At 41.7% G+C, this 25913-nt stretch overlaps 1 protein-coding gene across 1 annotated transcript in view; it reads left to right on the forward strand.

Moving 5' to 3' along the window:
* Window positions 1–943: 943 nt before the first annotated feature.
* ren (renin) overlaps window positions 944–25913 on the forward strand; it is a 46043-nt gene continuing 21073 nt past the window's right edge. Inside the window, exons 1-5 of the mRNA XM_048553298.1 lie at window positions 944–1039; window positions 17268–17415; window positions 19621–19744; window positions 20904–21022; window positions 21750–21946. Of these exons, the coding sequence (XP_048409255.1) occupies window positions 984–1039; window positions 17268–17415; window positions 19621–19744; window positions 20904–21022; window positions 21750–21946 (644 nt within the window). The 5' untranslated portion in view covers window positions 944–983. The remainder of the gene's footprint in view (window positions 1040–17267; window positions 17416–19620; window positions 19745–20903; window positions 21023–21749; window positions 21947–25913) is intronic.

Here is a 25913-nt window from a genome sequence, read left to right on the forward strand (position 1 = left end):
GATGATGGAACCCTGGAGAGAAGTGAGCATGGATGAGTAGAAATATGAGGGAGGGCTTATTATTCGGTTCCTGACCTTACCAGTTACCCCATGAGCTCATTCTTTCTGAGTTATCATGTTATTTAGAATAACCTCAAATCCTTTTCTGAATTGAGGCAGAAGATATTGACTGCTTCACCAGATCCACAGCCACCACAAAGTTTTCGTTTAATGCTTTTAATATAGATAAATATCCCCAGTTGCTTCATAATTGCATAACCAATAAAATTATCACTGAAACAATGAAGTTGTTTTCCCTAAATGATTTATACCACTGTGTAATCTGACCCTATTCTTTCTATGAATTGTTATGCCCTGTGCCATTGACATCTCAGTCACTTTCATCAGAAAGACATAAGGTTCATGGTATTTAATTGAAGATCATTTATTTGGAAAGAACGACATATGGAATTAATACTTTACAATTCACTGATGTGTTATTTGATTCCAGTGAGTTTTGAAAGATATCAGTGAGAAAATCTGCGATCTCTTCAACCAATTCCATTAACTCCCATGTAGTTAGATTTTAAAATGTTGAAGAATTTTGACGGAGAGAATGGGGACAGTTTTGGTAACTCTCGGCATCCAGGGGAGAGTAGATAGCAAACGGAATCAACTTGACTACCCTGCGTGGACTTTTCCTTTCACAATGGTCTCCAACATAATCTCTTTGCAGTATTTTCGAATAAAATCTCCACAAAGTCAATCAAGTCGGGCTGCTGTGTACATAGAGTTTAATTCCATTCTCTCATGTCCAAACTGCCAAACAGTTTGACAGGGGCAGGGCAGTAGACAGAGGGGATGAGCATTAACCAATGGGAAGGTGGATGGTGAAGCTGTAGGCGATGCCAAATGACTATAAAACTCACAAGAGATAGAAACTTTACCCAGCTGTAAGATTGGCACGTCAGCGAAGCAGGAAGACTGAAGCTTTGGGAACAGGGATGAAGTGGCTATTGGTTCTTTGGGGTCTTTGTACCTCGGCAGGTGCTTTAAAAAGGTAGGAAGTTTTGTTGTTTCCTTACTGGTGGGAGATTTAACTTGCTGTAGTCAGCAGTAAAAATCAGCCAGCTGAACAAATAATAACCACAGTTTTGAATTGATTGTTGACGTAACTAATGTAGCTCTTTAACATTATCACTAATTCATAGATGATTCATTAAAATCTTTTAAAATGTTATTAAAAACTTTCATGTGCATACACATTCTGCCAATAATATGTCAAATTTATTTTGTTTTAGTGGCTATGCTAAGGATTAGTTGAGATGAAGCTAACACTGGGCACCATTTTATTGTTGATGCTGGGAGGGTTGGTCCATGTGATATAAGAATCTCCACTGACCATAACGATCTTGAATTTGTTCAGAATTCAGTAAGTAAGAGTTAGCGTGGGAAATCAAAACTGCACAATTTTCCTTTTGCTGCTAGTATAATCCTGCACAACATATTCCTTACACCTACTCCCTAGGGTATTTTGAATCTTGCTGCAGGAGCAGAGTTCAGGGAATTTCATTAATGCAAATGTTCATTCTTCATCTGTGTTCTCAGTGAATGGGTCAATTTCAAGATTGCAAGCACAAGGAGCGATGTGTAAGCAATGGTGAGTGAGCAGGAGTCTGAGATTAGACCAACTGTCTGTTAGAGAGAAACACCTGGTGTGGAAATGATGTTTGATAGATGTACGACTAAATACATAGCAGGGGAGGCTGTACATGATGTTACAAAAGAGGAATATGGGGATATAATTTCTGATCAATGCTGTTTTGAGACAGAACCTTGACTGAAGGCTAAATGGAGAATGCCCGCCTCAATAGAGGAAGAAATGATATTAGAGAGGGGTACAGAATGGAAGTGCTCTTGTATTCTTAAAATTCTACAGCCCTTTGGCCCATCACATCCACGCTGGTCATCAAACGCCTATCTAGTCTTATCCCATTTCCCAGCACTCGGCCTACAGCCTTGTATGTTGTAGCATTTCAAGAGATTCTCCAAGCAATGTTTAAACGTCGTGGTGGTTCCTGCATCTACAAAACTTTCACACAGTGATTTCAAAATACCTACCACCATCTGGGTAAACGTATTCTTCCTTAAATCCCTCCAAACTTTCAGACTATTACCTTAAAACTGCATCCCCTGGTTATTGACCCCCCTACCAGGGGGAAAGCTTCTTCTTTCTTACCCTGTCTATGTTGCTCGTAATTTTGCACTCATCGCTCTCTCTTCTCTGCTCTGAGGAAAACAGCCTTATCCTTTCTAGTGTCCCTTCAGAGCTGAAACACTACAGCTCAGGCAACTAGTGTCCGTGACTTATTAATAGCATGTTTTGTACTAGACTCCCTTTGCATGAACCATATTTTGTTGCGTGTCATTAGGCTATTTAGAAGAAAGCTAAGATGTTCAAACTGGAGACTTATAAAGATGACCAGATTATCTCAAAGTGTGGTAAGTGTGAGTGATGTTAATTGCTTCATATAGAATCATTCGCTATCCCCAAGAGCCCAAAATAATTTACTCTTAAATTCATAAGTTCGTAAGATACAGGGACAGAATTAAGCCGTTTGGTCCATCAAACCCTACTTTGCTATTCAATCATAGCTGATATGCTCCTCCCACCACCCCGACTTTCTTGCCTTCTCCCAATAACCCTTCAACCTAATGCCAATTAAAATTCTGTCTAACTCCTCCTTGAATTTACTCACTGTCCCAGCACCCACTGCACTTTGGAGGTGCAAATTCTGCAGATTCACAACCCTTTGGGAGAAGTAGTTTTTCCTCAACTCTATTTTAAATCTGCTACCCGTTATCAATAGACTATGACCCTTCATCCTAAAATGTCTCACCAGAGGAAGCATGCACTCCACCTGTATTTTATCTATATCTTTTATCATCTGAATGCCTCAATTTGATCTGTCTTTCTTCTAGATTCCAGAGATTATAGGTCTAAACTCTACAATCTGTCTTCATACAACTAATGGCTCATCTCTGGGGTCAAACTAGTGTACCTCCTGTGTACTGACTCCAATGTCCCCACATCCCTCCTCAAATAAGGGGACCAAAACTCTGCACAATGCTCCAGGTGCGGTCTCACCAATGCCTTGTATAGTTGCAACACTATTTCCTTATCTTTATATTCTATTCCTTTAGCTATGAAAGCCAACATTCCACTTGCTTTCTTCATTATCTGATGTACCTGCGTGCTGGTTTTCTGTGACTCATGAATCAGGACACCCGGATCCCTCTGCATCAGAGCACACTGAAATCTCTCCCCATATAGATAATAAAAGAAGACAGCTACTGCACTTGGGCACAGCACCATGTCTGCTGCCCATACTTCAACAATTAACCATCATAGCTTCCTCCCATGTGTAATCACCGTGCCATCTAGTCATGAACTTGTTAATCAGTCAACACTTAGTCCAGTCTCTGAACCTATTAAATGCTGTGCCCAGTCCTGGTTGCCCAGTTATAGGAAGGATACTGTTTAAGTTGAAGAGGTTTGAGAAGAAATTTACCAGCATGTTGCCAGGTATGGAAGGTTTGAGTTATAAAGAAAAACTGGATAGGCTGGGGCTTTTCTCAGTAGAGCACATGAGGTTGAGAGGCAACTTTATAGAATTTAACAAAATAATGAGGAGTGTAGCTGGGGTTAATGATAGTTGCCTTTTCCCTAGGATGGGGAATTGAAGACAAGTGGACACATTTTTAAGCTGAGAGGAGAGGGATTTAAAAACGCCATGAGGGGCAATTTTTTTACGAAGAAGGTAGCTTGCATGTGGAATGAACTTCTTGAGGAAATGGTGGATGTGGGTACAATTACAACGTTTAAATCAACCTGACTTGCACATCTTTGGATGTGGGAGGAAACCGGAGCATCCGGGGGAAACCCACGCTGACACGGGGAGAATGTGCAAACACCACACAAGAAGTTGAAACTCTTGTCAAGAAGAAGAGGGAGGCTTATGTAAAGATGAGGCGTGAAGGCTCAGTTAGGGCGCTTGAGAATTACAAGTTAGCCAGGAAGGACCCAAAGAGAGAGTTAAGAAGAGCCAGGAGGGGGACATGGGAAGTCTTTGGCAGGTAAGATCAAGGAAATCCATAAAGTTTTCTAAAGGTATGTCAGGTGTAAATAGGAAAGGTTTGGAGGGATATGGGCCAGGAGCAGACAGTGGGGCTAGTTTACTTTGGGATAACATTCCATGCTGTATGGCTCTATGCTTCTTTTATTGACTTATATTTATTTCCCCGGATATGGTTTTCTTGAGCATTTTTTGAAGCAGAGTTGAACAGATTACTTTAGGAGAAATCTTTATTCTTCATCTAGATTTTCTTTTAATGAAGAATGCTTTTATACCAAAAGGTTGATCTTTAGTCAGTGGCAGCTGATTTTTGGAAATGGGAAGGTATCAGGTTTGAACAGACATTGTGAACAGGGCCTCTATCAGACAGCAGAACTCAGAGCTAGCATGGGGGAACTGAGGTCAAATTACATCCCAACCACTCAGTTTTAGACTGGAGTTCAAGCCTAGAATCAGCCTGGTATGAGTGCTCTGCACATCATGCATTGAGTTTAATGTGTGGGACTGTTCTTTCGTGGTGAATGAATTTGAAAACCGTCTGTGTAAATATCATTGCCTCAGTAATTGTGTTAGTGGCCCAGTTTGCGAATCTCCATCAGACGCTCTCGTTTATTTCTCTCCCTCTCCCACATTCCCCCTTCCCAGCTCGAAAGACAGGCACTCCTCCAGCACACACTCACCAGCCAGTTTGGGCGCGTGAGAGAGTTTGGAGAAGCTGTCCCTGTTATTGGCTATTTTCAGAACATTGCTGTATAAACACAGGGAGCTATGAGTCCTGTTTTAGTTCCTGTCTAATAGTTAATTTTACCATCTGGCTGATGATGTTATTGGCCTGATCACTTGAATCATATTTCTCCAATGACATAATGGAGAAAGCTTTTACCAAAGGGAAACTCATCAGAAAGCTCACAGAGAAAGTAAAGCTGTTTCTTCACTGTTAACATTGACTATATCAATGTATGTTCTCTGCTGTGATTGTCAAACTTCTCTCTACTGTAGAGACACCCTCATCTGCAGGTCGTGTCATGCTCCCAGGGACCTTCTGTCCAAACCTCCTAAGGAAAGAACACTGTAACAAATATCATAGAATCCCTACAGTGTGGAAGCAGGCCATTTGGCCTATCAAGTCCGCACAAACCCTCCAAAGAGCATCCTACCCAGACGCACCATCCTCCATCCCTGTAACACCACGTTTCCCATGGCTAATCAACCTGGCTCGCACATCTTTGGATGTGGGAGGAAAGCGGACCACCTGAGGGAAACCTACGCAGACATGGGGAGAATGTGCAATCACCACACAAGAAGTCGAAATTCTTGTCAAGAGGAAGAGGGAGGCTTATGTAAAGATGAGGCATGAAGGCTCAGTTCGGGTGCTTGAGAATTACAAGTTAACCAGGAAGGACCGAAAGAGAGAGCTAAGAAGAGCCAGGAGGGAACATGAGAAGTCTTTGGCAGGTAGGATCAAGGAAAACCATAAAACTTTCTATAGGTATGTCAGGAATAAAAGAATGACTAGAGTAAGGTTAGGGCCAGTCAAGGACAGTAGTGGGAAGTTGTGCGTGGAGAAAACTGAAGAAGGGTCTTGACCTGAAATGTCAGACTTTCCTGCTCCTCTGATGCTGTTTGGCCTGCTGTGTTCAACCAGCTTCACACCGTGTTATCTCAGATTCTCCAGCATGGGCAGTTCCTACTATCTCTGAAAGAGAAAGCATTTTCTTTCTGCAACAGACCAGGCTATGCATTTGAGCTTCACTTTTCACAAACACATAACATCCTAAAGCACATTTAGAGGATAAAGTGCACTTGAACTGTAGTCACTGTTGTAACATAGGGAATATGGCACTAAATTTGAGTGCAGAAAGACCCCACAAACAGCAAGAAGACAAATGGGCTGATCATTGGTTTCTGCTTGTGTTGCTGATTGAGGGCTAACTACTGCCCAGTGCAACAGTAATAACACCCCTTATTTTCATCACAATGGGTTCTTTCACATCCACCTGAGCAAGCAGGTGAGCCTTTGGTAAACATCTTGATAGTGATGAACTTCCTCAGAACTGCACTGTGAGTGTCTGCCCAAAACCATGCCTTTAACAGCGAGGTGAGGCTCGAAACACTAGGGGGAGGCAAGAAAGCTGCCATTGAGCCAAAGCTGGCACATGGTGGCTACTCATAGAACACAGAACATAGAACATTACAGCACAGTACAGACCCTTTGGCCCTCGATGTTGTGCCAACCTGTCATACCGATCTGAATCCCATCTAACCTACACTATTCCATGTACGTCCATATGCTTATCCAATGACGACTTAAATGTACCTAAAGTTGGTGAATCTACTACCGTTGCAGGCAAAGCGTTCCATTCCCTTACTACTACTCAATCCATAATGGAGCCTGATGGTCTTGGAAACACTAGCTTCTAAGCCTTTGTGACAGCCTTTGAGAAGGGTTTGTGTTGTTTGGTTAGAATTTAAATAGCCTTTATTGACTCATGTGCTTGAATGAATGCAGTGAAAAGTTTGCACTGTCACCTCTTAGCACCATCTTAGATACAGGGTACCTTAGGGACAGATACCCTTGAGTGTTGTTATAGAATTGAAATAATTAAACAAAAAATAGGCTAGCATGGGAATGGATAGTTTAAAGGTCCTGAATGAGAATAAAAAATGCCTTTAAAGTACTCAAGTTATAGCCCTTTTCCACTGAAGCCCACCCGGCTTCAGAAATTGAGGATTCGCTGCCACCATGAGCTGTCCTCCCTCCAGGATTCACCTCCAGTACTAGAAGCAATTGGGACAGGAGAGCTGAGGTTGAGATAGCTCAAACAGATAAAAACACATAATCTTGAGAGCCCTCAGTACAAAGCAATAGCCCAGATTGTTTTGGAAACATATGGCATTGCAGTAGCACATTTACAACTTACTGACCCTTGAATGACATAAACCAAAATAGCAATGATGGAGTAAGAGTCTGATGCTTTTGCTTCATTCATAACCATATTGTCCTAGGATATTTATATCTCTCCACTCTTACCTTAGCCAAATCTAAATATCAGAGCATATCTACATCCTTTGAGTACAATCAATTGATTATTACTCCCCTTTTTCTGTTCATTCATAGGATCTATTTGTCACTGATAAGGCCAGCATTTATATTCCATCTTTAATGATTAGTAAGATGTTGAACCCAACTAAAACAATTTTCTCGGCCATTTCAGAGGGTGACCAAAAGTCAAATACTCAGCTTCTGTGGGTCTGGAATCAGATGTAGGTCACACTAGTTAAGGCTGGTAGATTTCATTTGTTAAAAGGCAAGAATGAATCAGATGAGTTTTTTGAAAATTCAATAGTTCAATGTAACCTATTGCTAATACTAATATTTTATTCAAAATTTTGTTTACCAGTTTAATTTAAATTTCTCAGCTTGAGTGGTGGAGTATAAAGTTGTGCCTCCTTAGTATTACTAGTGGGGAATATTAGTCACTCAGAGGGCCCTGTGACACAGTGGGTATCATCCCTGTCTTTGAACCTGAAGCTCCAGGCTTGGGTTCCACTCCAGGACTTGATCATGGCTGAGGAAGATGTGAGCAGACAGACAGTATCATCCTGTATATCCTCTCAGGATGTACACAGCAATGGCAGGTAGTCAGAGACAGCAAGAACTGCAGATGCTGGGCTCAGAGATAACACCATGTGGAGCTGGTGTAACACAGCAGGTCAGCCAGATCAGAGGAGCTGGAAAGTTGACGTTTTGGGTCAGGACCCAACCTGAAATGTCAACATTACTGAGCCTCTGATGCTGCCTGGCCTGCTGAGTTCATCCAGCTCCACGTTGGCAGGTAATCAGACTGGGAGATATTCCATCTCATGGGAGCCCTAAGATCAGAGTCCACAGAATCCAAGGAAACTTGGCAAATTAGATCCACAATTGGCAGAATGGCAGGAAGCAGAGGGTGATGGTTGAGGGAATTTTTTTACTATCTAGAAGTCTGAGTTCGGTGGAGTCCCACAGGGGTTAGTATTGGGGCTCTTGTTGTTAGTGGTTTATGTAAATGATTTGGACTTGAATGTAGCAGGGTAGATCATTAAGTAGGCAGATGATGCAAAAAAATGGCAGAGTGGTAAATAGTGAGGACAGTCTTGCATTACAGGAGGATATAGACGAGTTGGTCAGTGATAAATGGAATTCAATCCAGATAAATGTGAGGTGATGCACTTCCACAGGGCAAACAAGCTAAGGGAATACATGATAATCAGTAGGGCCCTGGGAAGCACTGAGGGTCAGAGCAACCTTAGCGTGCATGTACACTGGTCCCTTAAGGTATCAGGACAGGTGGATAAAATAGTACAGAAAGGATATGATATGCTTGTCTTTATTAGTCAAGGCAAAAAGTTTAAGAGCAGGGAGGTTATGCTGGAATTAAATTAAATGTTGGTTAGGTCACACCACGAGTACGTGTGCAGTTCTGGAATCCAGTGGAGAGGCTACAGAGGAGATTTGCCAAATGAAATTGCCTGGACTGGAGAGCTTCCGTTCTGAAGACAGAAAACGTCAAACTTTCCTGCTCCTCTAATGCTGCTTGGCCTGTTGTGTTCATCCAGCTTCACACCTTGTTATCTTGGAGAGACTAGGATTGTTTCCTTGGCACAAAGGAGATTGAGAGGGGCGTGATTGCAATATTGAATATTATGAGGTGCAGAGATAGGGCAGACAGGAAGAGACTTTTCCCCTTGATGGAGGGATCAATGACCACGCACAGATTTACGGTAAGGGGCAGAGGCAAAGGATATACAAGGAAGAAGATTTTCACTCAGAGGGTGGTAGGAATCTGGAACTCACTGCTTATAACAGATTTTGCAGTGCCAAATCTTATGAGGCTATCGGCTAAGTGCTGGAAAATGGGATTAGAGCAGTTAGGTGTTTGTTTGGACTGACACAGATGCAATGGGCCAGAGGGCCTTTTTCTGTGTTGTAAACCTCTATATTTCTATGACTGTACGATTCTCTGTTCAGCCATGTGATAGAAAGAAATTTGGAATTGCTCCTGTCCCACCACTGTTCATTGCTCCAGACCACAACATTCATGTAATAAAGCCCATTGGCATGGCAACTTGGAATCTATAAGTGCACAACCCCCAGTGTAACTACAATGTTACAGCAGCCTTAATTAATGAGACTGATGCTTAGGCTCAAAATGATTAATTGACTTTGAATGCATTCTCTGGTTGCAGTTAACTAAAATGCTGGTGTGACTCCAGACCAGGATTTGCTGAAAGACTGCATTTTGTAAACATTGTATGGTTCAGTAAATAAAATCCTTCTCTTTATTTAAAGATTTTTGTTTAACGACATTTTCCTCTGCATATTTATTTGCCGCTAAGGTGTTCCTTCAGCCTTTTGTTCAGCCAGAAATTTTCTCCAGGATATGTTAGTTCCCAGCATAGAAAATTTGATGGTTGCCTGGCATATGGTTCACAAATGTGGTAATGTCAGGCAGAAAAACAAAACCCAGCAGGACAGTTTTAAAGAAGGGAATGATTTAAGCATTGACTATGGAGAGATGCAAGTGAAGTGGCCACGAAGCACACTGTGTCACATTCTAATTAGCAATGAACGAAGCTACAGAGAAAGTTACCAACAGCAACATATTTTATTCACTGGTGGGACTTGGACATCCTTGACTGGGTCAGCATTTATTGCCCATCCCTAGTTGTCCATGTGCTGTCGGTAGACCCTGCAATGTCGTTAGGGAGGGAGTTCCAGGATTTTGATTCAGCAAAAGTGAAGAAATAACGATATATTTCCAACCAGGATTGTCAGTGGCTTGGAGGGGAACTTAAAGGTGTTGACGTTCCCATGAATCTGCTACCCTTGTCCTTCTAGACAGAAGTGGTCATGGGTTTAAAAGGTTAAAATTGCGATCAGAGATAATGGGAACTGCAGATGCTGGAGATTCCAAGATAACAAAGTGTGGAGCTGGATGAACACAGAAGGCCCAGCAGCATCTTAGGAGCACAAAAGCTGACGTTTTGTCCTGGATGGCATCAAGCTTCTTGAGTGTTGTTGAAGTTATACCATACAATCAAGTGTGGGGTATTCCATCACAGTCCTGACTTGTGCGTTGTAGATGATGGAGAGGCCTTGAGGAGACAGGAGGTGAGTTACTTGCTGCAGAATTCCTAACCTCTGACCTGCACTTGTAGTCACACTATTTATATGGTGAGTCCAGTTCAGTTTCTTGTCAATGGCAATCCCCAGGATGTTGATGGTAGGGGAATTCAGTGATGGTAATGACAAGGGGCGGTGGATAAATTTTAACTAATCGGAGCTGGTCATTGCCTGGCGTTCATGTGGCATGAATCTACATAGCATTCTTAACTTAATAGAAAGCCCCAGGGCAGTTCCAAAGAGTGTTACTGGATCAAATCTGGAAGATGAGATGTTGGCTCCACAGGTATGCTTCCAATTGTTTAGGTCCTAAGCTTTGAAATTCCCTCTGCCTCTCTGTCCCCCTTCGAGATGCTTTGAAAATTGACATCTTTCAACAAACTTTAGACCTTCTGACTATTTCGCATACTCCTGTTTTTGTTTAATTCGGATTTCCAGTTCAGTCATTATTTTGCTTTAATTTCTGCCACATTTGCTGAAGAGGCTTAATGGCTACTGACCCTGGAATCCCAGAGTCAGAGAATGCTTTTCAGAGGAAAAGAAAATCAACAAAAGGGGCCTTCAAGCCAAAACAAAAACATGAATTAATTCCATAAAAGATAAACATAATGAGCCTCGCTAGATACTCTCCTAAAGTGCGAGTACAGGAAGGAGAGGGGCAACTGGCCTCTTTTGTTCTGTATGATTATGTGGTCAGAATCTTTGTCTGAAGGATATTAATAACCAGCCTGTTCACATCTTGTCAGTACTAGCCTGTCAATTATTCAGAACCTTTAATCCCTGGATGATCATTAACTACCAAAGTGTATTAGCATTTAAATTGCTTTCTGTACTAATATCATCTGCATCAGGCAATCAAAAATGTAACCCCTGAATGTTCAGTAACAGCTCGAGTTTATTTGCATTTAAATTGGCCTTGTGTTAATGTAATTAACTTTGCATAAATATTTAATCCTGCCTACTGACTTTTTTAAAATATTCAATCTGCTCAGATGTGTTCTGACACACCTCTGGAGCAGGTGGGAGACTTAAACCTTCTGGATCATTACCAGAATACCATTGCCATTACCAATACCACATTACCATTGCTCTACAAGCCCTCGCAAACTGAAAAGGTATAACAACATAAAATACTTTGCATCTCTGCCTGTTGCATTTGATCTATGCAGCTGATTTTAATAGTGCTACTCGTACATTGCAAATTTGACATGTTCACACATTGATTTGTATCTTTACAACATGTTCACACACTGATTTGAACGCTCCCAAAATGTTCACACACTGACTTGCACCTTTCCAAAGGCTTCGCACACTGATTTGCACTTTCCCAATTGGTTCACACACTGATTTCACCCAACTTGCATAGTTTTTGTGATTTGAATACTTTCGTGAAACCTCTACTAACAATTTGCATTGCATTACTTTATGACATTTGGAACACAGCAGGATGCTATTCATCAAATTGACCTCATGCTGGCTCCCTGCAGGGAAATCTGGCCTACTTTTGTAGTTCCCTGTCGCTCTCCAAATGAGTCTTCAATTTCTGCATCCAACACACTTAGAGGCAGAGAGGTCCAAGTTATCTTGATTTGCTGTGTAAAAAGTGTCACCCTCACAAAACGTAGCTTCCCACTTTTGTCACCCAAAACCTAAAATCTGTAACTTAGAGCCGCTGCACCATTGGCTCATGGGAACAGCTTTTTCTCCATGTCTATATTATCCAAACTGGTCATAATCTTGTGAGATTATTTTCAGCCTATCCATTTGTGCCAGGCAAAACAATGCCAACTTTTGCCAACTTAGCTTTGTAACTAAAACTAACCACATGCCCACACCCTGCTCGATAACCATTTTGGTGAATGGCTTCCCCATGCTCTCAAAGGCGCTTACATCTTTTCTAAAAGGCAGTGATCAGAGTTGGAGGCAACATTTCAGTTGAGGCCTAACCAGAGTGTTATAACGATTCAGCACAGCTTGTCTTATTTTTGTAGCCAATGGATGGTAATTTTGTGCTTACTGCCAGGTTGAGATTCATATTCGAGGCAGTCGAGCAGGCATAAGGGATTATGGTGGTGACCTTTTCACCACTGCCCCAAATAAGTCTTTGGAGAGAAGGTCTGTGGATGATGTCCCTGCCCTTCCAAAGAATGGGCACTTTATGCCCACTGAAGGTCCTCATCTCGCTGCTGCTGGTTTTACACATGGGACGTTTGTCAGGCAGGGACACCCAAACCCAAGCCATGCTGTATTTTCTCAAGGGAGGATTTCTTCCATCAGTGCCTAAATGACAGACCAGACCATACACGCTCACAATACATCAAGGAGAAAGCCTAGACCCTAATCTTTATATTATTTAATGGCATGTGTAAGGCACTGCGTTCCAGATCTGATACAATTGGTCATACTTATATGCTTTAAGCAAAACCTCACACTTTCTTCTTACACCACATTTAAGATACAAACAGTAAAAGAAGAATTTACATAATTTAATCAATCAAAATATTTAATAAAATAATATTTTATTAATTACTATTCATCCAGTGTTCCAACATAACAGCAACCCAAAAACACAACCTTGGCAAAGGCAAATTCAGCAGTACAGATTTGCTCACATGTGGTCTTCTCACTGTAGTCCGGTAAGACAAAATACTGACAGAATGAATCTTGCAGGAGAGAGAGGACTCAAGTTTTTTGTAGCAGCAGTGAGATAGCTGTATCCAGCAGCTTCAACTCCAAAAACCCCAACTTCAGCAACTGAGAGCAAAGCCAAAACACAAGGTCTGTGTGAGCCTGACTGTACCCCCCACCATGTTTCTTTTGTCTAATTTAAAGGATAACCAAAAACTATTTGCTCTGCTTTTCAGGGAGACGTTGGTTTACATCACCCCTCTTCAAGAGAAACAGAAAAGGACAAATCCCTCTTAAGGACACACATTGCCACACTTTGCATCAAGAAGGTGTTCTGCTGAGAACAACCCTCTGCCACTGGCATCAATATCTTGTGCTCTATCTCCCTGTACCCTGCAATGGCACGTCACCCACAATGTTGGGTCCATGGTGACCTTGGTGGGTATAGTAGCAGCAGCAGTTTTACCATTCCAATGGTAATTGCTACAGTACTGTCAATACTTCAGCAGCTGTAAACCACCCGGAAAAGTCAAAAGTGCTAGATTCATGAAAACACAAGAAATAGGAACTGGAGTCACCATTCAGCTCTTCAAGCCAGTTCTATCAATCATGGCTGGTCTACTCTCATCTTCTCATGCTATCCTTATATTCCTTAAATCCCTTTCAATCTAAAAATCACTATCTTGAGCATTTTTAGCAACTGAGCATTTCTGAGGTGGAGAATTCCAACAAAAACCCACAGCCCTTTAAGTGAAGAAACATGTGCTCATCTCAGTCCTGGTCACCCATTCAGAACAGAAATGAAGAGGAATTTCTTCTCTCGGGGCTAGTCAAACTGTAGAATTCTTTACTGCAGAGGGTTATCAACACTGGTTCGTTGAGTATAATGACACAGGCTGAGACATTTAGAGTTTTAATTAGTAAGAGATTCAAGAGTTACGGGGAAAAGGCAGGAATGTTGAGTTATGAATGATCAGATCAGCTTTGATCTCATTGAATGGCAGAGCAGACTCCATGGGCTGAATGGCCTACTTACACTTGGATGTCTTATGGTCCTATTAAGCCCCTTATTCAGAGACTGTGACACCTAGTTCTGTATTTCTCGACCAGAGAAACTGTATTCATGGTGCTGTCCTGCCAGACTTTACATCATTGATTGGCATCTGCTTTCAATTTTCCAACTTTCAGAAAATGTAGGCTTAGTCTACTTAATTTCTGCTGGCAAAACATCCCAGGGCATCTCCAAGGAGACCCTCAGGAACAATTACTGAGGGTGAGGGAGAAATGGCTAAATGGTCTGGAACTGGAAATAAAATCAAGGGAGCAAAATGTCATTAGTGTTTGAAATTCTCTTTGAGCACTGGAGGTTAGTTCATTGAATATATTCAAGGCCAAGTCAGACAGATTTTTTATCAACGAGGGAGTGCAGGGTTATGGGGGAGTGAAAATGGAATTGAATCCACAAACAGATGGGCAATGAAATGATTGAAAGCTGGTGCAGGTTTGAGGGGCTGAATGGCCTCCTCTATCCCCTATCTCTTAAGACCTAACGCCTGAAAGGAACAAGAGGGAGCAGACATAGAGTGGAAATGTAGGACTGGATGTAGAATTAGAAGAGATAGCAATGACTGCAGCAACTGAGGGATCTGTGTGGGAATGAAAAAAGATCAAACTCTTGCCACTAGGAAATGGAGAGCCACTACAGAATACGTAAGGAGACCAGCATTCCAGGATTCCACTACTCTATTCAAGAATCAATAATTGATATCTGGGAAAACACAGGACTCTGAGGAATTAGAAATATACATTGTTTAATTTGTTCATGGGATGTGGGCACTGCTGTCTGAGAAAGAGCCCAGTGCGTGCTTGGCTGAGATTGAGACAGTGGCTACAAGAATTAAACTAATCAAGTGTTCCATCCACACTGATGAACCATTTTTAATTCACTCAGAAGCTGTTGTATTTCTGGCCAGGCAAGCATTTGATGCCCATGCTTAATTACTCAGAGGACAGCTAAGAATGGATCTGGAGTCACATATAGCCTGACCGAATAAGGGCAGCAGATTTCCGTTAGGACATTAGTGAACAGGATGGGCTGTCATGAACTCTAACTCATGTAACTCTTAGACTTCTGTTGAATTTGAATTTCACCATTTGCCATGATGGGATTTGAACCGTTGCCTTCGATGATTAGCTTGGGCATGACCAATTTACTGCTACACTACTACCTCTCCCTTACACTGGTTGTGTTTTGTTGAAGGCTTGTCACTCACTTTCAAAATATACTTGCGAATTACCTGGGCAGGGTCAGGCAATGAAACTTTCAGGAATGTGTCCAACTGGAGCCTGCAGGAGATCAGAGTTGTTGATATGGACTTTGTGTAGCTGATCAGCCAAGGATGAGTCAGGGACTGTGGAAAGTGAAGTTCAGGAGAGCAGCAAAGATGAGTTTGGGCATAATGATGATGCACCTGAAGTTTCTGGTAGGAACTGGAGATGAGGCAGGGTGAAAGATGGATGTTGCTGGTCTGAGTGATGGATTGAATGCTGGATTAAAAGCTCGGCACTGGTGAGGATGGCATGGCTCCACATCATGGGAATCGTGAATGGGGATGGAATCGGGAACTAAGTAAGGGGCAGAGCTGAAAACGTTGATGAGGATCAAAACTGTCCTTTTTAGGCAATGCTGAGTTGTATGAAATTTCTGCTCATCAATACTGCAAACATTTTATGTGGCCATCGGGGAATACATGAAGGCTTGAGAGAAATGGGGAATGGCCTACACTTTTTAAAGTAAAGTCTGACTGCATCAGTGTTGCATTGGGTTTGCAATCTGTGGATCTTTACAACTATGTTTATCGCAAATGAATAAATCTTCAGTGCTCCCATTTACACAGTCATTTAATTTTAGGACTGCAGTGTTTTGCTGCCAGCTTGAGGTCATGATGGGGTCAAGTAGCCTGAGTGAATGTGCCATCCAACTGAATATATGAGGGAAGCTGATGCCTCGAGCTCTGTGAGAAAGCCTTTCTTAAAACCCAGCAGTTACTTTTGCAATGAGACCCAAAGAGCTTTGCTACATCCTGCAGCTGTTTCAGATTCAGTGAGATGGTCACCTGCTCAAAATAAGAGAGATCCTCAATCTCAAGATATTTGGGTCGAGAATACCCGCAACCCCTTGCATTCATAACATTTAAAATTAAATCTCGAGGAGCTGTAGCAAAGGAAGAAGGCAGAGGAGTGGATAATAAGATATAGGAGCAGTTAAGCGAGTGATTTGGTTGGAACATAATGCGTTTAAAAGCTATCAGTGCTATTTTTGGCAGTGATTTGTTGGTAGCACTGTCCACCCTCTCAAAAGATGTGGCCTCGAGCCTCACCACCGAAGCTTGAAAACAAACACTTGACTCACACTCCAGTGGGGCACAGATCAAGTACTTTAACTTTTGGACGTGACTTTATTGTTTCTTTCTCCATTAGGTATAGTCGATTCTATGACTATCTAAAATATCGGGAGAGTTATCCCTGGTGCCTTGTCTAATATTAACCTTTCTGCCAACATCACTAAACAGCTCTCATTATCTGGTCATCGTCCCTTTGCAGTTTGGGGAATTTTGGTGAAATTAGCTGCCGTGTTTCCTGCATTACGGCCAATGCTAATCTCCAGAAGCCCTTCTTCAGCTCGTAGGCACTTGGGGATGATCTGATGTTATGAAAGATGGTAAATCAATGCGAGTTTCTTTTAAACATTTGTGCAGTTATATACACAACTCTTCTGATCCTGGAGCATTAGTGGGCACAATAGAGCCAAAAAGTCTTAGAAACAGCATCTCTTCTCCCTAGGACCAAGCTCCTTAAGCCTCTTCAACATTCAATGAGGTGTCTTCAGAGAAACTCCTTATCCATAACACCACAAAATGTACGAGCAGAGAAAGCCATTCAGCCCCTATTCAATGAGATCATGGTTGAGATCATCTGATTTCATAATCTTCAAACTCTACTTTCCAGCCTTTCCTCATAACCCTTGACTCCCTTACTGATTGAAACTCTATCCCAGCCTTGAGTATACTTAAATGGCTCAACTTTGACAGCCCTTTGCAGCAAAGACTTTCAGATTCACAACCCTCTGAGAGAAGAAATTATTCCTCATCTCTATCTTTAATGGCCGATGGGAAACAACCTCTCCACTTCTAACCAGGCAGCTCCCTTAAGAACCTTGTATGGTTCAAATGAAATTACATGGAATATACTTGTTCTGTTGAAACGTTGCAACAAATGGCTGAATGACCTGGTCTTGCTCACCTAAGAGGTTTCAGTTGTTGCCCTTCACTCATTTCGAACCATTCCTGTCTCCAAAGGATCCCTCTGCGTAAAATGCCATCCATCCGCCAGTCACTGCGCCAACTTGGATTGAAAGTGTCGGATGTCTCGCCTGAAGTTAATAGGGACTTTCTAATGAAGACGAACAATGGAACAGCCCCGACCATCCTTACCAATTACCTGGATGTAAGTATGCAGTCCTCCTTCTTAAGCTTCATTCTGAGGGGCTGAGGTTGAGAGGAATAGTGATAGGGATTGTGCTGTTTAACCTGCTGTTCATTAAGGACTAATGTATGGCCCCTGACCTCAGTCAACCAGATCCATTCTCTCCCATTTTCAGTCTGTAGACAGTAATTAAATGTGATAAGAAGAAAACAATCAACTTTCGGATGCTGGAGATCAGAAACAAAAACAAAACCTGCTGGAGAAACTCAGCAGTTCTGACAGCATCTGTGGAGAGAAAACAGAGTTCATGTTTTGAGCCTGACAACTGTGTTCTGATGAAAGGTCGCTGGGCCCGAAAGGCTAACTTTGTTTCCTTTCCACTATTTAAATGTGATTTGAATTTAAAAATGCAAGAATTGGGAACAGACTACAAGCTGAAACGAGGGAACAAATAGGTACCGATGTTGTGTCCTGTTCATCATGTTTTTTGCAGATTTTGGGGCGGGGGGGGGGTGCAGTTAGCTCAGTTGGTTTGACCAGCTGGCTTGTAATGCAAAGTGACAGGAACATTGAGTATTTAATTCCTGTATTAACCAAGGTAGCCAAAAAAGCACTGCCTGTTGTCTGAAACTTGGTGACCCTATGGTTAAAGTCCGCACCTTCATCTTTCTTTCTCTCTAATGAGGAAATAAAGAAAGGGGGTCATCCACTTAAGGCAGAGATGAGGAGGAATGCCCTCCTGCCAAGAGTGCTCAATCCACGGAATCCTTCTGCTTGGATCTCCAAGGTCTGTATGCAGCAGCAATCTCTGAAAACAGAAGTCCTGCTGGGAATGGTGAAACCCATCTGGTTCACTAATGCCCTTTAGGGAAGAAACCTACTGTCCTTACATGGTCTTGTCTCAATGTGACTCCAAAACCACAGCAACGTGCTTGACTTCTAACTCCCACTCTGGACTATTAAGGATGGGCAATAAATGGTGGTCCAGCCCGTGATGCCATGAATGAATAAAACAAAGAAACTGCCATCTGTACCTAGTCTTTTTTACATGTGACTCCATACCAATAAATTGCCAGCCTGTAGTGCCCACATCCTGTGAATGAATGAAGGAAAACTACTGACTTTGTCAATGATGCCCATATCCCATGAAAGAATAAAGAATTTGTGCCAATCATGTTACAGTGGATAAGCCTAAACATGTAAAAACAGATTCAAGAACAGCTTCTTCCCCGGTGTTATCAAACTTCTGAATGGACCTCTTAAATTTTAAATTTAAATGCTGGCCTCACTTCTTGTGAACCTTCTCTGCAGTCGTACAGTGTATTCATTGCTCTGTCCTATTACCCTTAAGCACTTTGTATGGTTTGATCTGTCTGTACAGCACACAAAACAAAACTTTTTCGCTGTAAGTTCAGGTGATAATAATAAATCAAAGTAAAAAAAAAATAGGCTGGAGCAGGTAAGCTTGGGAAATCTCCTTCCTGAAAGAACATTGATGAACAAGTTACATTTTCACAGCAGGCCGGTTGTTCTATGGGCATCATTGTTGATGCTGCCTTTTTTATCTCAGTTTTATTTATTTACTGAATTTAGTTTCCCAGGGTAGGGTTTGAGCTCATGTTTTGAATTCCAGCTGATTAGCCTAGGATTACACAGTCAGCGCTGTGCCAGCATTCCCCTGTAATTCTGTCCCTATTAAATAGAATGTAGTAAGTTCAAATCCCACTCTAGAGATTTGATCACATAGCTTGACTCCTAATGATCACTCACAGAGATCTGCCGGAGATTCTTTCTGACAGCTCCAATGTTAAACCCTGCTCCAATCTGCTCCCTCAGGTGGACATTAAAGGATACTGCAGCATTATTATACATGCTATATATCCTGGGTTGATACATTTTCCTCAACTGATATCCTGAAGAATACATTAACTGCTCAAATAACACAAATGCTGTTTGTGAATCCTTACTCAATGTAAATTGGCTGCCAACTTTCCTGCAGTGATAACATTTCAAAAGTATGATGTGGAGGTGCCTGTGTTGGACTTGGGTGGACCAAGTCAGAAGTCACACGACACCAGGTTATAGTCCGACAGGTTTATTTGAAATCATGAGCTTCTGGAGCACAGCTCCTTCGTCAGGTGAAGTGTAATTTCAAAAGCAATCATTTGGCTACAAAGCAGTTTGAATGTCCCTGGGTCTTTGTTATCATTGTGTCATCCTTTTCAGACCCAATACTTTGGGGAGATCAGTATCGGGACCCCTCCACAGAATTTCAAAGTCATTTTCGACACAGGGTCAGCCAACCTCTGGATACCATCGGCGAACTGTTCACCCATTTACACAGCTTGCTGTAAGTGTCCTCTATATGAATGTAAGGTAACTTATAGATAGACTCATCATTGCACTCCAGTGAGAATTCCTTCACAAGTTGGTTCAGCATATAAAGAAATATCACTTTAATGAGAGGGCAGAGTCTGAGAAAGTTCAGGAGAGAATTTAGGAAGTACTTCAAAACACAGTAGACATTAGAAATTCTCTTCCACCAAAGGCTGTGAATTGTAGGATCTGTTATTAATTTTAAACCTGAGATAAATAAAGTTATGGTATAAATAAAGGCATTAAAGGATATAGGCCAAAGGAAGGTTTATGGAGTTAGGCCATGGATCAGCTATGATTTTATTGAATGATGGATGAAGGGTGAATAGCCTGCTCCTGTTTTTATGTTCATACACTTACAGATTGGTGCAAATCTATCACCACTATGTTGAATAGTCTCTGAGCTAAACTCCTGAGAAGCCTGTAAAATTGACACAACCACCAATTTCCTCCTGCAAGAACCTTGCAAAGATCAATAGATCTGGAGGGCCTAGGCCCGAAAGGTCAGCTTTTGTGCTCCTAAGATGCTGCTTGGCCTGCTGTGTTCATCTAGCTGTACACTTTGTTATCAATAGATCTGGAATTTGCTGCAGATTCAATCAGAGGCTGGGCAGGAGTGAAATTCTCAGGGAAAAATGTATCATTGAGAAAATGAGAAAAATGTTAATGATTTAGATAATAAAGACATTTTTAAGACTAGAGAAAACAAGAGGAAAAAAGTTAAAGATTCAAAAAAAAGGACATTTTTAAGACAAGAAAGAACAGGAGAAAAAGAAGATTTTAAAAAGGGACATTTTTAAGATTAGAAGAAACAAAAGAAAAAAGTTAAAGATTTAGTAAGTAAAGACATTTTTAAGACTAGAAGAATCAAGAGAAAAATATGCAACAGTGAAAAGCAAAATAGGAGATGAAATAAGGAGAAAAGTTAAGGATATGGCAAGGATTAGAACTGAACAGAATTTTTAAATATACGACATTATGTTTCAATTTAACACAGAACTTGATTTGCCACTGGATGGTGCTATAGACCAAGTTTATTATTACATTTATCAGAATCTGAAAACTATGACAAGAGGAAAGTGATGAAATTGTCTAAAATTAAACTGTCTGTGCTTTGTTTTGGCTCTTTGCAGTTTCCCACAACAGATATGACTCCTCCACCTCAAGGACATATGAGGCCAATGGGCAAGGGTTTGCTATTCAATATGGATCTGGTAATGTGAAGGGAATCCTTAGTCAAGATATTGTAATGGTGAGAAATAGAAGATGAAATCCTGTCCATGTATCAACAATAATATTATTTACCATGCATTGTTTAAAGATCCTGTTCACTCAGTCATTTGCATCATTCTTCCCGTGGTGTTCCTGTAATAAATCAGCAGCACTCTATGCCTTCGAAAAGATGGATTGCTCCTTTAAAATGCAAACGCAATGAATAGGAGCAAGCAGTAGGCCATTCAGCCCCTTGAACCTGCTCCATCACTCAGTTGAATCACGGCTGACCTGACTGTGGCCTTTACATTTCCCCTTCCTGTCCTTATTTCCCTCAAATCCCTTGTCAATCCAAAATCTGTCTATCTCTGCCTTGAATATTTTCAATGACCCAGCCTCCAGTGCTCACTGAAGTAAGGAAATTCCAAATTCTCTAAGAGAAGAAATTCCCACTGTCTTAAATGCAAAGTGCTTTATTCAGAAAGCCTGTTCCCTAGTTCAGAATTCCCAATGAGAGGAAATATCTTCCCAGCATTTAACTTGTCGAACCTCTTCAAAATCTTATATGTTACATATGTTTCAGGGAATCAGGTGATCTGAATGTTTTGATGCACAGTAGTTAACCCATTAACCTCTGCCAATGTCCCCTCATCCAGTCATTCCATCCTGTGCTCCCTGCACTGTCTCTAGTTCCCCATCATTGGACGTCAGTGTGAAACATGACTAACATTATCCTGTGATTTCTAAAATAATTTTTATTCTGGTAGGTGGCCAATATCCCAGTTATCCAAGTATTTGCTGAAGCTACTGCCTTGTCAGCTTATCCTTTTATCTTTGCCAAGTTTGATGGGGTGCTGGGCATGGGGTTCCGGACTATCGCTATTGACAACATAAAGCCGGTGTTTGAGAGAATCTTGGATCAACATGTTCTCAATGAAGATGTCTTTTCTGTATATTACAACAGGTGGGTGCAAATAATATATATATATCCTGCAGAGCAGGAGAGAGGGTGATAAATGATAGACACAATTTTGAGGTTACAAGGCAAGACACCTTCCATCATTCAAACTTGCAACATCAATGTCCAGATTTGGGCTGACAAGTGTAAAGTAACATTTGTGCCACACAAGTGCCAGGGAATAGCCATCTCCAACAACAGAGAATCTAACCATCGGTCCTTGACGTTCAATGGAATTACCATCAGCAAATTCCCTCCTACCAACATTCTAGGGGTTACTGTTCATCGGAAACTAGCCATATAAATATTACAGCTACAACAGCAGGCCAGTGGCTGGAATTCTGCAAGGTGCAGTGAGAGGGGAGAGATTTAAAAGGGACCTAAGGGACAGCTTTTTCACACAGAGAGTGATGTGTATATGGAATGAACTGATAGAGGAAATGGTGGAGGCTGGTACAATTATAACATTTCAAAGACATCCGGCTGGGTATATGAATAGGAAGGGTTTACAAGATATGGGCCAAATGCTGGCAAATGGGACTAGATTAATTTAGGATATCTGGTGGGTGAGTTGGACCAATGGGTCTATTTCAGTGCTGTACATTTCTATGACCCTAAGTAACTCACCACTTGGTTCCTCAGTCTTGTCAAGTCAGGAATGTGCTGGAGCTCTCCCTGCTTACCTGGATGGGTGCAGCTCCAGCAACACCTTGATCAGCACCACACCTACACCATCCACTTCTTCTACCACCAACTGTTAGAGGCAGCAGTGTGTGCCACCTACAAGACACACTGCAGAAATTCACCAAGGCTCCTTAGATAGTCCTTTCAAACCCATTGCCATCTAGATGGATCAATGGAGTATATACATGGGAATACCATCACCCGCAATCTCCCCTCCAAACCACCCACTATCCTAACTTAGAAATATAGCGTCATTCCTTCACTGTCACTAGGTCACAAGTTTGGAGCCCTCTCTGTAATGGCATTGTGGGTCTGTGTACAGAACACAGGCTGCAGTAGTTCAGTAAGAAAGCTCATTACCACATGAATGAAGGCAATTAGGGGCTTCTTCATTGACGTCTATTCTCTCAACCACTGTGCAGTCATGTGACCCTCACATCCCATGAATGAATGGACTTGGTTTTATTGTTATGACTGTGATAGGAGTTATGTGCTCATTATTAGGGCCCACTATTCCACCATCCACTCCATTAGAGAGGAAAAAGAATGCTGCATATGACTAACAAGGTATCCTTTTACACTGAGAGACAGAGAATGTGGCAAGTTCGTTTAGCAAGAAGAATTATCCAAAAGGTGAGATAACAAAGTGTGGAGCTGGATGAACACAGCAGGCCAAGCAGCATCTTAGGAGCACAAAAGCTGACGCTTCAGGCCTAGATGAAGGGTCTAGGCCCGAAACGTCAGCTTTTCTGCTCCTGAGATGCTGCTTGGCCTGCTGTGTTCATCCAGCTCCACACTTTGTTATCTCGGATTCCCCAGCATCTGCAGTTCCCATTATCTCTTATCCAAAAGGTGACCGAGTTTGCAAGTTTCTTTCGGAGAGAAAAGCAGGTCATTTAGAGAGACTCAAGAATCCAGACCACAAAGGTGTAATGAGTTGGCTTTTTCGCAGTCCTTTTCACTTTTTGCAATGTTACCAGATTTTTGTTGACCGCAGACCAATAGCTGAGCCTCAGGCAGGGAGCTGGTCAGTTAGGCTTAGGTGTCTGAGTTAGAAATTGTTCTTTACAGAATCTTTCAATGTTGTTTTCTCTTTTTCCCTGACAGATGGTGGGAAGCAGCCTGCCTTTGTTTGCTGACTTTCTGAAGGTCAGAGTGTAACTGCTCTATCCAGGTTGCTGACAAACTGCAACTTAAAAACCCAAAGGCTGATGCTAGGCAGTTTTTCCAACCAACGGCACATGGTGCCAGCTTGTTTCACAAAGGCAGTAAATACAAATTCTCCAAAAGTAACATGACCTTATATAACCTTATATAGCCAAGGTGCCTTTTTTCCCAGGACAAGATCAGAGAATGTAGGTTTAAGGTGAGAGGGGAAAGATTTAAAAGGGATCTATGGGGCAACATTTTCACACAGGCGGTGCTCATGGAATGAGCTGCCAAGGGAAGTGGTGGAGGCTGGTACAATTACAACATTTAAAAGGCATCTGGATGGGTACATGAATAGGAAGGGTTTAGAGGGATATGGGCCGAATGTTGGCAAATGGGACTAGATTAACTTAGGATATCTGGTCTGCGAGAATGAGTTGGATAGAAGCGTCTGTTCCTGTATAACACTATGACTCTATAATAAGAAGTGAACAACATACATTTCCACTTCTGGCTATCAAGTGGCAAATTAAACGTTCCTGGTACATTCTCTGCAACACAACAGTATCTAAGCTTCCATTTCCTTCTCCCGTTTATATTCTGAAAAAATATATGTAGTCTTTACAGCAATTTTACTCTCTTTGAACTATTATAGAAATGTTGGAGATTAGATCAACACTGTTTGACAGTCAGGGATCATTCAAGCTTCTAATGATGGATCTGTTCCCCTTTTAGTTTGTGTTAGGCAGTGGTGCAATGTAAGATTGGAGTTGTTGGGATGGTGGCTGCATGTCATCCAGGCGGTAAGTAGTGGGAGTCACATTATCATATTATTTGTTCATGGAATGTGAATGTCATTGACAACGTTAGCCTTTATCACCCGTCCACAACTGCTTTGATGATGATGACACCTTCTTAAACTGCTGTAGTCCATGTAGGGTAAGACCACAATACTGTGAGGAATGGAGTTCTAGGATTTAACCCTCTGACTGTGAAGGAAGAGTGATATATTTCAAACTCAGGATGTGGTGTGACTTGGAGGGGAAATTACAGGTAATTGCATCCCCAAATATTGGTTGCCCTTAGAGTCATATTGTCATACAGTATGGAGAGAGACCCTTCAATCCAACCAGTTCATGCTGAACATAATCCCAAACTAAACTAGTCCCACCTACCTGGTCCTAGCCCATATCCCTCCAAACCTTTCCTATTCATACATCCATCCAATGTCTTTCAAATGCAATTGTACCCACATCCACTACTTCATCAGGAAGTTCATTGCACACACGAACCACCCTTCATGTAAAAAGTTTGCCTTTTGTGTCTTTTTAAAATCCCTCTCCTCTCACCTTAAAAATATACTCTCTAGTCTTGAAACTACCCACCCTAGGGAAAAAGACAATTACTGTCAACTCTATCTATACCTCTCATTATTTTATGAATTTCTATCAGGTCTCCTTACAACATCCTAAGCCCCAGTGAAAAAGTCCCAGCCTATACAGCATTTCGTTATAACTCAAACCTTCCATACCCAACAAAATTCTGGTAAATCTCTACTGAACCCTCTCCAGCTTGATAATATCCTTCCTATAACTAGGCAACCAGAACTGGACACAGAATTCCAGAAGAGGTCTCACCAATGTCCTGCACAACCTCAATGTAACATCCCAACTCCTATACTCAAAGGACTGAGCAATGAAGGCAAGCATACCTAATGCCTTTTTAACCATCCTGTCTGTATGTGATGCAAACTTTAAAGAATTATTTACCTTTACCCCTGGGTCACTCTGTTCTACAACATTGCTCAAGGCCCTACCATTAATTATATAAGCCCTACCCTTGTTTGTTGTGCCAAAATGCAATACCTTGCACTTATCCAGATTCAACTTCATCTGCCATTTTTCAGGCCATTGACCCATTTGATCAATATAGCTTTGTAATCTTAGAAAACCTTCTTCATTGTCAACAATGCTGCCAATTTTGGTGTCCTCTGCAAACTTTCTAAGCATACCTCCCACATTCACATCTAAATCATTATATAAATGATTAAAAACAGTGAGCCCAGCATCGATTCTTGCAGCACACCACTGATCGCAGGCCTCCAGTCCAAAAAGCAACTCCACCATTACTCTCTGTCTCC

The sequence above is a fragment of the Stegostoma tigrinum genome, chromosome 21 (assembly GCF_030684315.1).
Source record: "Stegostoma tigrinum isolate sSteTig4 chromosome 21, sSteTig4.hap1, whole genome shotgun sequence".
Taxonomy (NCBI): Eukaryota; Metazoa; Chordata; class Chondrichthyes; order Orectolobiformes; family Stegostomatidae; genus Stegostoma; species Stegostoma tigrinum.